This window comes from Aspergillus pseudotamarii (genome assembly GCF_009193445.1).
Source record: "Aspergillus pseudotamarii strain CBS 117625 unplaced genomic scaffold BDV38scaffold_19, whole genome shotgun sequence".
In the NCBI taxonomy this organism is placed as follows: Eukaryota; Fungi; Ascomycota; class Eurotiomycetes; order Eurotiales; family Aspergillaceae; genus Aspergillus; species Aspergillus pseudotamarii.
Genome location: NW_022475033.1, coordinates 360,448 through 374,470, shown reverse-complemented (window position 1 = coordinate 374,470; position 14,023 = coordinate 360,448). Strand labels below are relative to the sequence as shown.

The following is a 14,023-nucleotide window of genomic DNA, read 5'->3' as shown; positions in this document are numbered from 1 at the left end:
GGGAAGTCCAACCTCTTACTCTTCACCGCAAAAGTAAGGCCGGTGTTTTTTCCAGTTCTCTCTCTTTATGCACCGTTCCTGATTGTCTTCTCGATCTTTCTCGATCCTTTTGTGCGACCTAGCCTTATTTATCAATCATTTATCCATTCCCTTGCTCGATTCTTATTTCTTTTTTTAGATCGTCCTTGCGACGGGATGTCGCATGCCCCTCAACCGGTTTTTTCCTGGAGTGACTCAAACGCCGTGTGATTGGCATTCGACCAGTGAGACGCGCATTCCTGGACGCACTCTTAAGCGCCAGACGAGACTACCTACAACTTGAGTGTTACTGCCTACATAACACAGCCCATTGATCGGCCCTGGATCGATCAATCACCTGAGCGATCGCCAACCTTCCGCTTGTGACACACTTCCGAGAGGCCTTCAGAGAGTTAACTTCTCAGCCTCTTATTCCTTCTATCTTGATTTAATCTACGAGGTAACTAGACGATTAGTGGGGAAGAAAGACTGCAGGGGGAGAAAAGTGGTTCGATTTTTTTTTAAAAAAAAAGAATATCACAACGACACTACTTGTGGCTTTCCACCAATTCCCTTCTCCCCCTCCACCTCACTCGAACCCATTTATCCCACGTCATGTTTCTACCCATCAGACTAAATGACCGAGATCGCGACAGGGACCGAGAGCGCAAAGTGTCGTCGTCCTCCACCGTTTCTTCCAAAACAAAATCCAAACCTCGCTCGTCCCACGGTCGGTCCAACCGCTCTTCAACCAAGGAACACGATCGAGACGCCCCGACGGGCCGCTCCTCGACCCCTACGACCACCAGCTCCCGCCAACAACGTCGGTCCTCCATGCCGGGTGTTGACAGTGCCAGCCGTCCTGTCACGGCTTCCTTCCTCGAGTCGAGGACCAGCTTGCCGTATCCTACTTTCTCCAAAGCCCATAGTCGAGAATCTGTGGCCCAACCGGACCTTCCTACCCCAGACCCGACCGATCTAACCGAAGAAAATAAAGACGGGGGGAAGCGACATAGTCAACACCGCACCGATAATCATCATGCACCGCCTAGCCCACCGCTGACCAGTGTCGATCAGAACTCACGCAAAGGAAGCACGGTCGGAGACAAAGAAGATAAAGAGAAACCGAAAGATGGGAAGGCCAAGATTCGGATCCGAGCCGAATCGACCAGGTCGTCGTCAAGTCTGCGGTCGAAAAGGGATGATGAGTCTAGGACAAATAAGACAATGCGTGCAGACACTCCATCCTCCAAAACGAAAAGGTCTAGTCATGATAAGGACATTCCCGCCCGGACAGCGAGTCGCAACTCTACAAAATCAAGAGTTGTGGAAGAAGCCGCACTACCCAAACGATCCTCCTCTAGTCGTGCTGCTCCGGTAGTGTCTCCCCCTCGATCCCCCGCGACCGTTCGCGACGTTGGCTCCGAATCGGCAAATGGGTCCGATGCGACTATTGCTGCACAACAGCAGTCGTCTTCTCGCAAGCCGAAGAGTCCAGAGAAACCGCCTTCTCGGAACCAGACACGGTCGTCTATGTCCCACCGGCCCAGTAGTCGCACTTCTGCGGACTTCGCGTTTGAGTATGGTCGCCCTCCCACGTCGAACTCGGGCTATGGCACCCCTCCCCCGCCGCCTCCCCCGCCAGAGATGCCAGTTACCATCCCTCGAGTTGACTACCTGCTGCAGAACGGTGGTCTTGACCATCGAGTACCAAAGGCCCTCCTGCTCGCTGCCGGTACACCGGAGCAACCATCTTACCAACCGTTCCAGCCTCAGCTTGCAGCGTCCAAGATCTTTGACCCATTCAGCCGTATACTCGAGGATTATCACAAAGTGATGGCTAAGAATGGTTCGCTGGCAGTTGCGACCGGATACCGATCGGTCGCACGTCGCCTGCTTGACCGACTTGAAGCTGTCTTTGCCCGTGACATCTCGTCAGAATCATGTAATTGCTTAATGTGTGTTCATGAGGAGCTCGAGCCTGAAGAGCATCCGTCAGGGGTCAGCTGGGGTGAGGTGCTGGAGTTGGTGTCCGGCCGCCAAGAGCTACCCAATTGGCCACCCTTCATGCTATCACTGTCAGTCAACGATGCGGACATGTCGGGTGATGAACACATTCCCATGCAGAAGATGGACATCGACATTCCAGAGGAATACCGAGAACATTTCATGCGACAGTCGCGCAAGACGAAAGTGACCGTCGACAAATGGCTTAGTGAGCAAGTAAGCCAGGCCACCAATGCACCGGATGAGGTAGATGATGAAACCCTCACCTTCGCTATCCTGACACACCTTGGGCCTGAACAACGTCCTCTATTCCGGGCGCTACTGGGCATTCCGGCTGGCTCTCCTACGCCTCAACCAGACGGAAAGCGTCCGCCACGGCCTCCGGCATTAATTTCGTCATCTCTGGCTATACAACGTCTCTATCGACTGCCATCCCCGCCCCGGGACCCGGAGGCTGCCATATACATGTTGAACCATCCAGAACTTCACCATGTACTCGCGACACTTGCAGCTATCAGTGATGACGAATGGGATATTCTGATCTCAGGCAGATTTGATGGATTCCTCCGCAGTGGTGCAGAGGATTCCTTTACAGGGTCCACGCCGCAACGATGGAGCAGCAGCCGATCAAATACTCCTTTCACCCCTGGTGGCATTTCTCGAGGGCCGACGCCCAGCCAGATGGATCCCAATTCCCGACCAGCCAGCCAGCCACACGGTAGGGTTTCATCGCCAGCAAACTTTGGAGGCCCCATCGCCTTGGATGAGGAGATGGAAATTGCAGCGTTAGCCGAGATCGAGCGTGACATCTATCTCGGGATGGAAGCTCTAGAGGACGCCTTCGAGGCACTCCATTGCAAAGCCGAGGTCGTCCGTCGAGCACTTCGAGAACGTGGTGCCGGTTTGTCTGTAGCCAACCAGCAACGCCGCGGGTCATATGTCGAGGCTCGCTTGGGCACTCCAGCATCCGGACTCGGCACATGGGAAGACAGCACCGAAGACGACGGTTTGGATGATGACCGGTCCCTGGCCCCCGATGACTCGGCCAGCAACATCAGCTCCAACCGCAGAAGGCGACCCAAGCGCCGCAACGAACGACGGACCCCAGCACCAGTCGAAGAGGAAGACGAAGAACAAGACACATACGACAGCCGACGAGATCGAGGCTCCAAACGGAGATGACCTTGAACCAGGAAAAACCAAGACCTACCCCATTTCCTATTTTGGAGCTCACCAGTAATCTTGTTACAACCCATTGCATGATATTTCTTTTCAGTCTTCATTAAATACTTCCAGCGTTACGACCTTGATGAGCAATAGTTGAGCCACGAATCCACGAAACGTGATGAAATGAATTGAAACCCAGCTCATGAGAATTTTCCTGATACTACTGAATTACTACGTGTGTAAGTCGCAGTACAGATTCATTCGTTGTTTGTATGTACATTGGTACAGATTGACATGATTCTTAATGCTACTGTATTCTACTTTACCCCTTCCATCACCAGCACCGCATATTAGTACGAGATAGCACCTAGCAAAGATAGAATACCTTCAGGAGAACAGCAATCAATAGACCAAACCAACACAACAAAATCCCAAAACTTGAGATACACATCGCACATCACAATTAAACACCAGGGAATCAAGACATTCCCCCGAGACATCTCCTTTAGCACACGATAGTAAACCACAACTTATCCACTCGATCCCAAATCCCAGTCATCCCTAGTTCCCACAAGAAAACCTACCTTTTTTCACCTTCGCCCCAAGTATGACGAAACGGAAAGACCCCATATTCCAATACATGCAGGTCAATCTACATAGTCTACATTGCAACCTACCTCAAGCAACAGAAGCAACGGGAAAAAAAAGACCAGAAACACAGAAACAAAGCACGTTCCCGAAGGTGGCCCCTATGGTCCAATTCCAAATCCCCAATCATCGTATCCCATGTCCCCACCCACAACACATGGGCTGCACGCTAGACTGAAAGAGTAAGGCAACCCATTGTTTTTGTTCTGCAGAGTTGGAGAAGTCGACGATCCGTCGATTAGATTGTCTATCAGGATTTTCCATGACTCCAAAATGAGTTCCACAAGACGAGGAAATTTGGATCGACGGTGCTGGGGTCTGGTTTTCGCTGGGTTGGTTATGTGTTAATCATGGGAATTGAGTGCATTCAGAGTGGGTGCTTGGTGGATGGGGCGAAGAGGGGATGAGTCTTTTTCTTTTTTTTTTTTTTTACTCTCTCTCTGAGATGTGTGTTTGATATTGAGCTTGGGTGGATATTGCCAAGACGGGGTGAGTCCTTTTCTCCCCAAGTTTATCGTTGTTGGGTGAGTAGGTGTTGTGATTGGTAAGCTGGTTGTGCTTAAGGTAGTATTCTGAACGCAGGAGGAAAATAGTTTCTTGGGAGATACTGCCTAGCAGATCCATGGCGTAAGGCTAAATTATTTATTGTCTAAATTAGGAAATACGTGTTCGAGGCTCTTCTGGAGAATAAGATACTTAGTTTTGGACTATTGGAGTTATTTCCGGGGTTGCATTTTGCACAAGGGTTTAAATAATTTGTGGATGCTTCTTGTTTTTGTTAGTAATCTTTATGCGTTCTATGCAGTTTAGGTGGTTGATATGTGAGGTGTGGTTTGTTGAACGTCTTGATACCTTGCTTTGGCATGTCAGAGCTCTTGGCCTTTTCCTTTTTCTTTTTTGTTTGGGTCTCCCCTTCGTTACCTTGATATTGTTCATTCCGATGCGGTATGTGCCGTCTGAAACCATGGTTCGTGGGCGAACTGCAACAAAGCATGAAGGTATCTACGGCAGGGCAGCTGAAAATTTTTGCAAGTGCCGCGCGCTATAACCGGGTTTCCACCCGTTCCCGTCGTTCTACTCTTATACTGGATATCGGTGAGCCTGTCTTTCATTATAGTATCGGACTCAATATGAGGAGCTTCACAACTTCTGGTCGTTGGGCGCAATCTTGGGTTCGGATCTGGTAAAATCTCGGTAGAGAAGATTCCGAGAACTTGAGATGGTGAGATAGGGGGTGCGAGATCTGGAAGTTTATCTCCTCGTTGGAGTGAGCTGTTGAGTGCGAACCATTAAACCACAAAGTAGGGAAAATTTCCCACTGTGGAGATCTGAACCAGAATTTTGCCAACCCAATGAAAATCATTGAAAGCCAATAGAGTCTATCCCCCAGATGCAGTAGTGGATATGGAGGTGCACGTGCAATGCATCGAGGAGGATCTCGGAAGGATGAGAGGGATGTCCAATGAATTTGTTCATAATATCAAAGGAATGTGATCAATCATCAGGGAACGATCCCTGCGCAGATCAGTCGCTGCATGGTGCGTTTCAGTGGACACTTCCATGAAATTCATCTGACCCGTCGAGAAAAAAGCCAACGGACGGCTACAGACCTTGTTCAGCGCGGGTCAAAAAGCGTTGCACCCATGGGAACAAGCATGCGCAATGCTAATGCAGACGGCAGGTCGTGAGTGGGTATCGACAGAAGAACTTTCTTCTTCCCATGGCTATAGGGTGGAGGAGAGGACATGACACATATAGACTTATATACTTTGTACCAATCATTTGAAACCTCTTCCCGGTGGAACCGTGGAAGTCCATGGAACGGAGGCCGGAAGTTTGGGACCGGGAGAGATCGAGGGGGTGAAATTGAGGTACGCCAAGACTGGATGGATCCATGGGCAGATACTCAGGGGCTGGCCTTAAACACGACACTAAAGCTTACGAGAAGCGCAATAATTCCCTCAAAGCCAGGGTACGGATGTCGGGTCACGCCCGAGGATACTACATCAAAACTTGGCATAGTAGAAAGTTGTTGTTTTCTTGCGTACAGCCGTATTGGTGAATGCGTGAGTTTTGCCCGTTGATATAAAGAACCGCGGTTGCTGCGACGGTACTCCGTAACGCTGCGTATCGGCAGGGGCTTTGGCTGTTAGAGTCTTCAGCTAGTCTGGGACTACCGGATTCTTTCCGGTTGACTCCGACCAATACCAGCCAGCATGAGGATAGCCCACCTTGGTTCCAATGCGCGAAGCTGCCGAATTGCCGGATCGACAAGATATCAGAACGAATGAGTGAAAACCCTTGACCACACCGACTCGGTGTGGTCCCTGACGAAAATCGTCATGTACTTGAAAATATGTATTTGGTCTGCATTTGAACTGGACGCCGGTGCGCTGACAGGCCGCTGAATCATTATCGCACGGGCTCGCTGGACCGATAGCATGAGTAGGAGATGCTTGAATTTTATTTGAAGAAGATCTAGCGTTCCAAAGCAGCTCCAGTAGTCCCATTTGCTTGCTACAGCCGCAATTTCAGCCAAGAGAAGGTGTACCTACCGCTAACTCAATAAGCTTGTGAACTGGGCTTTCTTTTTGACGTCCCACCCCCTCACGTGGAACAAAGTTTAGTGTAAGATTATGACAACATCGCAAAGATAACCGCATCCTTCACATATAGTATGCGAATAGGCACATTGGCATGCACATCCCTTGCATTTAGCAATGATAGAATGCTTATTTCGGAGGGCAAGGTTTGCCCAGAGCTCTAGTCCCGTCATAGTGTAAGTCTCGGTCTACTCATCCATAGAACTGTCTCCATAGAGCCATGATGTTCAGCTGTGGGGAAATAAAGTACGTAGAAAATAAAGTCTTTTTCCTCGTGGTTTCATGTGAAGCATACCCTGAATGTGTTTGGCCATTATTGTGCGGTCGATTAAATGAGATCGGCGGCGAGTGAACTGAAAAAGGAAAAGCTGCCCATGGTCGGTATAAGCTACTTTCAAAGCTCAAGAATTCTCTCAAAAGATGGCTGATCGATGGCGTCTGTGGCTGTAGAATTGAAGTTCCAGAAGCAAGAATTTAGGTTCGTTTCAGGGAGCTATAAGATTTCACTCGGGGAAAGATCAACCCTACTCTCAACTCGCGGGACCGCGGCGGTGGACAGCAGGCAACCATTGTTGGTGATCTTTGATGAGAATTTCCAATCAATACTCAAAGCATGATAATGCAAACCCTGCGTGACACGGTATCTCGGCGAAAAAATGACAAAGTACCGAGGCTCAGGACAGTCATCCGTAAACACGCAGGGTCAATGCGCTATTGGCTGGCTCGTACCTGCAAGGAGTTGCTCTCCTTTCTGGTAACAATGATGAGCTGCATGCGGCCATGTGGCAGCCATGGCTTCCAAGTTGAGGGTTGCGGTTCATGGAGACAATACTCTAAAGTGACACCCGGCCCGGTGGGAGACGGTTTAGGTTTTGAAATAGCACTTATCCGCAGTAGTAAATACATTAGCCAAAGTCAAATGAATGTCATGGAGAATTAGTAATGATTAAATGACGACTACGGAGTACGGTAGGTGCCCCATACCTTACTCCGTACCACCTATCACCGAGAGTGAAGTATCCGCAGGAACGACAGTGAGGCTGTACCGGAAGGTACTGATGGGAGGGTGTTGAAAATCAATGTCATCCAGATTCTACTGCCCTGGAGTTTTAAGTATGCCTGTGATGATCATTTGGTAAAAAGTTTATATGGCAAATTGAACCCACATGGAGTTTGCATATGCATTAGGCTATGGGAAATGATGAGGAAGGCGAAAAGGAGAGTCACAGGGAACTAAACCCAGAAGGGAAAGTTACGATCGAAAAGGATCAAATAAGACCAGAAGCCAGTTCTGGTGCTTCCGTGCCCAATCCGGAAATGGAACCGAAAAGCGTAGAAACACATTAGGCCTATTTGAGAGTAGCCTCATGTCATGCGGCAATTGGATGGGTCACGTTCCCGATCATGTTAATGGTTAACAAGCAGAACTAAGCATCAACAAGCAATTTGGAATTCAACTTCGACCGGTGTCAATCCGTGGCTAATGGAGGGGATAGGCCTTTACTTCCCATTGTCATCCCTATACCATTCACATGCTCATTCATCCTCATTACATTTTACAATATGAAGGCCTAATTCGTCTGATTGTTGAGTTCATATGGTACAGAGTGCTGTCCAGATGGTTTTCAAACTATGAGCCATCACATGCAGCCTCATTATTGGGGTTTCTTTGTCCCACGCTATCGTCCTTCCGTAGGATATTGTTGCATTTTAAGATTATACCATGTCCTCTTGAACCAACAGATATCAACAGGCGATCATCTGCTGCAGGGATGGATTGTTACTATTGTATGCACTACAGTATACTAGTACGGACCGTGTCTAGAGCGTGGCTAGTTCATACCGGAGGAGAGTCTGTAGCGGGAAGTGGGCTAGGTACACCAATCAATCACCCGGCAATTCTGGGGTTCCTTGCCATGGACAACCACTGCTCCCAGGTCAATCACACATTAGTACCGTTGAAGTTGCATCGCAGTGCGCAACATTGGTTCTCGCGTCCGGATATTGCCCGCAAGCTGTTGACTGTCGATAAGATCTGCCCAGAAATTTAGTCGGTGTGCGCCCGCTCCGACAACACCGAGCCGCACCTAGACGTAATATCCAATAGTTCTCACTGATTGCCTATTGAAGCGAAACAGGCTTATAGTTGGGAGGGCGAGTGGACAAAGACAAGAAGAAAACCACAGACGAAAAAGTCAACTCCGGAGGTCTTCTCTTCTCTTTCTCCCTTCTCAGGTTTTTATTACACAAGCACACGGAATGAATGATACCTGATTACAGAGCAATGCTCCATTTCTCTGTGGATCTCCGGTATTTATTACCCACAACGATCGACGTAGCGGGTCTTGAGAGTTTCGAGACGGTTGGATTTCTGGAATTGTCTCTCTCCCTTCAGTCTCGGCAACACTAATGCAATTTTGTTTAGGGGTTCTCCTCTTTCGTTCCACGGAGAAGTCTTATCTCCCTGTCACTAAAGGAGCGAGACGTTCATTATGCTTGACCTGGGAAACTTTGCGGGGTTCCTGCGGCGGTTGATTCCTATGCTTGCTAATTTCCAGCTTTAACGCACTAGGTATGCGCCTAATGTCCAATCCGGTGTCTGTGTGTCTGCCACGGAGGACCAGTGGCAAAAGTTGAACTACTCCTGTTTGAGATTTTCCGTGCAATACTATGCTTCTGCCTGTGGTCGGTACTCGGTAGAAGTCCACTTATGTCACAATGGGCCCAAGTCAGCCCCTGCAGCTGCGGCGAATTGCAGACGACGGCTGTTTGGAACCCATCTGGGTCAACGGTTGCCATTTTTGCTCTTATTCTCAATGGGTAACCTAACCCCGGTAAGCTCGTGGGAAGGTTATCTAACGTGGAATTACGAGAGCCAAGGAATTTTACTACGTATATCCTTGAGCCTTCCCCCGCAACCCGGAATCACATTCGTGGCCTTACTTCTCTTGGCATGGAACCTCTCGTGTCTAGAGTTTTTAGGAACCACCACCTCCAGGGCCCAGCAGTCCATTGGGTTTTTTTTTTTACTTCATCTTTGATCGTCCAGAAGGTTGCCCCTGTACTGGCGTTCCAAGTTCAGTCAGTAAACTTACTGCTCCTTAGTCCGCTCAGTCCTGTGGGGACAGTCCCTTTCATAAAGGAATTGTTGGTCGAGGCGGAGATAACTAAACCCATCAGAGTTTAATAAAAGCTTTGCGCGGCCTACGGATGCGAGAGGTGCTACTCCACACCACACAGTCCACTCGCCCATTGTCGGTAGTTTAGTTTCAATCCCCATTTTAGAAATTTAGAAAATATTAAAAAAAAAATAATAGTTTTAATATTGCACTACTTTCGTGGTGGCCCTTAACCTTCTCATCCCCCCTCCCCCCCTCCCTCTTTTCTTTCATGCTGATAGTTGGTCCATCATGGAATAAGGGCATGGACAGCCCCTGAAGAAAGCGGATATAACAGATATTTCTCCGCTTTGGACTAAATCTCCATAGGGTGCCAGCCCGACGACTTGCCTATTAGATCTGCCGCAGACACCAGTGTCTCCCCAGGGTGGCTATTCATCTTCCTATTATCAATATCGTTTCAACAATTTCGCTCTACCCTGGGGCACGGCCTCCTCACGTGTCGCACAAAGAATGATAACAGCAAGATCGAAAGGATTACTACGAGAAGTTAAACGACAATGAGTCTGGCTCAGGTGTTGAGTGTGCTGGCCAGTCGTGACGACGAGGGGAATTCCCTTGCACGGCGTCTGGCTTATACGGATCTAGGCCCTACAATGGATATCGATCCTCTACCTTCAGCCCAACGCAAAGGTCTAATTGCGGTCACGGTGATGGCCTTCCTATCTTTCATCGCGACTTTGTTGTTACTGTTATTCATCACTTATCGGCTGGTTTTCTGGCGCTCCAACTACTCACGATATATCGGTTACAATCAGTACATCGTTCTTATTTATAACCTAGTGTTGGCCGATCTGCAACAATCACTTGCATTTTTGATCTGCCTTAAATGGATTACGGAGAATAAAATAGAAGCGTCTTCGGCGGCCTGCTTTCTTCAAGGATTTTGGCTGCAGATTGGGGACCCCGGCAGTGGTTTGTTCGTGCTGGCAATTGCTGTTCATACATTCCTTCTGGTAGCACTGGGTCACAAGCTCAGCCATCGGGTCTTCGTTTGTGGTGTGGTTGGTGTATGGCTCTTTGTGGCTATCTTGGTTATTATTCCGCTTGCAGCTCATGGGCGATTTGTCTTCATTCCCTCAGGCGCATGGGTAAGGGTCCTACGTTTCCCCAATATGGAAATCAATTGCTGAATGTAACCCCCAGTGCTGGATCAGCGAAGAGTACGAGCCAATCCGTTTGTGGACTCATTATATCTGGATTTTCCTGGCTGAATTCGGAACGGTCTGCCTTTACGCCATCATGTGGTTCCAGCTACGACGTCGGATCAAGCAATCTGCGATTCTTGGAAACAGTCAAACGGAAAGTCTCAAGCGCCTGCGACGTGTCATCGGATACATGATTATCTATCCGGTTGCGTACATTGTGCTGTCATTGCCTCTTGCTGCAGGACGAATGGCCACAGCCCAAGGTCAAACTCCAAGCATTGCCTTCTTCTGTGTCGCTGGTGCTGTGATCACCAGTTCAGGTTTAGTTGATGTCCTTCTCTACACGCTCACCCGCCGAAACCTGATTCTGGAATCCGAGCCGAGTCGCGATCGCAGCTACAACCGCTTTGCAAGCAGCAAAAACCGGAAGACTGACCATCTTACAACCATTACAGCCGCAGAAGGCAAACACACCCGGACCGATATCAGCGTTCTGCGCACCCATCGACACCGTGATGACGACGACGAATTCGGCCATACCGTGCGTGAGGGATCTACTGACAACATTGTACAGTCTTCGGGTATGGAACTGGCACCTCTAGGAAAGGTGTATCAACATACCACAATTGAAATCACCCACGAGCCTGCGTACCCGGAGGCTGAAAGCAGTGACCGGTCAAGCAAAGGTTCCTTCGGGAATGGCAGAGGTCCCGAGCAGAGCGCCAGGATGTGGGGGAGATAGCCGACAGTCAACTGGCTTGCAGCCATTACTCTTACGGACGAACGCCAACTTCTAACGTCATCGCATTAATGTCGAATGCCCTTTCCTTTATTCCTTATTTCTCACTTTCTTACGTTCCCTTCTCCGCCATTCATATACTTTCTTGACATAATACGCTTATTAGTGACGCCCAGCCCTTCTTTTTTCTGGGGCTCTCTTCACTTTTCTATTATTCATGACGCTTCTATTGATATCCTAGACCCTCGGCCATTTTTATTTTAGTTCCAGGGTGATTGGTCTATCCCTGCCTTTCATTACAATTTTTCCTGTACATATATACCATTTCCTTCTACCTTTCACACATGTCTTATATTGGGAGGAGATATGAAGATTTGCAACCAATGACTTTTTGGGCCGTGACGAGCCTTCTCATGGAAGAAACAAAGTCGTGAACGCCTGTGATCAAGACCCTCGAATAGCATAGATATCTACAATCAAACAAGATACGAAAATTACATATAATCCCAAATCACACAACGCCACTGCATAATCCAATTGTATTGATCCGGACATGCATATATACTGACAACAATTCCTCAGAAGAGATCATTCAGCTCACCACACAACCAAGCCTATATAAGCTGAAACTATTACACACGCTAACTCACAATGCAAGTGCTCTCAAACCGGATCAGCAACGAGCCTGAGCACGGAGCCCCTGTTTGCCTTAGCATGGCTCACCAAACGGATTAATTTAAAATCTCGAGCCGAGCAAATGAGAAGACGGGCGTTCCGCGCGGTGTCAATGCGGTGGAGGGATCTTCGTGATCGTCATGACGAGGCAAGAAGACCGGCTACGTTATCGGCTGTCTTCGGAAGGGGTTGCGAAGTCCGACCTTCGTAGTGCTTGGTTTGTCTGTGGCGAAATGAGGTCCAGGATTTGTGCTTGTTGGTGGTGTGTTTATGTTCTGCATTTTGGTACTTTTGTCAGGGCTTTTTCTTTCGCTAGTTGAGGGTTGTTATCATCAGTGTACTACTGAAATGATTAAATATAAATGTAGGTTTATGTGAAATTTATTTTAGATTGATGGGTTTCTGGAGGTTTTAACTCGAGTTTTGTATGGGTTCGTGGATGGGGAGAGCAGTGTATATGGCTTTTCGCACCATGCTATGTCCCACGTTTAGTACCTATAAAATAAGTAAATATCTTTTTGCTAAGAAATAGTCTAATATTGTATACTACGGTAGTTGCTGAGGGTATATGATAAGATACATCGGTCATCCCTTGTTATTGGTGCCAAAATATATAACTGCTTAGGCAGTATAGTACATTCGTACCAAGAGGAAGGTTTTCAGTCTCGGCAAAATTATTTCCCTGCTAATTATCACTAGAATTAATAGAAATTGAAACAAAGAGTGTGAAAAGGAAGGAAAGGGAAAGTTTATTCTCTAGTATACCTCCGTCTCGGGATCGAGGCGAAACTCAATCCGCTAATCTATAAAGGAATATATCCTACCAAGACTCTGGAACGGTAATTGCTCAAATTTCTCGTTGTCAAGCTATTTCTAAATAGAAGCTTGACTCTTATATTCAAATTGGTATCATTCTTAGTCAATTCTTGCCAACGGTTCGCCCAATATATGTACTACCGACTACTACCTTAGAAGCTGCCATCCCTGCAGGTACAAAGGCACTGCAGGCGATATAAGCTTATATACAACTCTAATGTTAAGCTTAGCAATCTTATCCCAGCTACTACTCTACTACCCTTAAGAGTAGCAGAGACCCCTGGCTCGCTACAAACTATATGTCAACCTGAGATTACCTTATAAATTACCCTATAGAGAGACACCTATGGCGTCGGGACATTTTTAGGTGGTCGAATGGAATGATCTTTCGTTTCTCACTATATTATAAGAAGTAGAAATTGAAGACTCTCTTGGTACTCCAGTATAAGTGCCCTAGATATTTTTCATTCATGGTAATCTGTTCTGAGAGATCAATAGCAGCTGTCTGGAGGATAAAAGATCAAAGATAACAAGGTGATTATGTACATCTGCTGCAATTTGCACCCATCACTGCCCCAAAAGATTGGCAAAGAAGCTAGCTCGCGATTTCTCAAAACTAGATCATGGAGTTGGGATACTCCTGCAGTAGACAAACATACAACAGGGGTTCTAGACTCCTTGAGGCAAGTGAGGGAAGCTAGGTGCAGTGGACAGGGTCCAATTCTGAAGAGGCTTCAAGCTGCTGCAGTAATCCCTATCCTTGGAAGCTCTGGAGGCCATGATGCGATTACAAGAACGATAACAGGAAATAAAATATAGGGAGACTTGCAATTGAAGTATGCTGGCCCTGATTCGGACATGTACGCAGTACATATTAATTAGTAATACTCCGTACTTTGAGTAATCCAGAACACGTGTTGACTCTAGGGATGTATCAGCTGATACCGATACCCCACAATCTTTCCAGATCCCGATAATTCGATCGACTCGCTTCCATTCAATTACCGAGCACTGACGTTAGAG

General features: G+C 47.8%; 3 protein-coding genes across 3 annotated transcripts; all 3 read left to right on the top strand.

The window, feature by feature from the left end:
• The first annotated feature begins 377 nt into the window (after positions 1 to 377).
• On the top strand, positions 378 to 3,918 carry BDV38DRAFT_61297 (uncharacterized protein). Its single transcript, XM_032063635.1, has one exon. The coding sequence runs from the start codon at positions 634 to 636 to the stop codon at positions 3,205 to 3,207; it is 2,574 nt and encodes an 857-aa protein (XP_031914894.1). The 5' UTR covers positions 378 to 633; the 3' UTR covers positions 3,208 to 3,918.
• A 5,324-nt stretch (positions 3,919 to 9,242) lies between these two features.
• Positions 9,243 to 9,667, top strand: BDV38DRAFT_61288 (uncharacterized protein). The gene has a single exon (XM_032063634.1). It carries the CDS (start codon positions 9,397 to 9,399, stop codon positions 9,628 to 9,630), a length of 234 nt encoding a protein of 77 aa, XP_031914893.1. The 5' UTR covers positions 9,243 to 9,396; the 3' UTR covers positions 9,631 to 9,667.
• A 455-nt stretch (positions 9,668 to 10,122) lies between these two features.
• On the top strand, positions 10,123 to 11,632 carry gprC (the record flags this gene model as incomplete). Its single annotated transcript, XM_032061854.1, has 2 exons — positions 10,123 to 10,713; positions 10,769 to 11,632. The coding sequence occupies 2 exons, from the start codon at positions 10,123 to 10,125 to the stop codon at positions 11,510 to 11,512; spliced, it is 1,335 nt and encodes a 444-aa protein (XP_031914892.1). The 3' UTR covers positions 11,513 to 11,632.
• Positions 11,633 to 14,023: the final 2,391 nt, after the last annotated feature.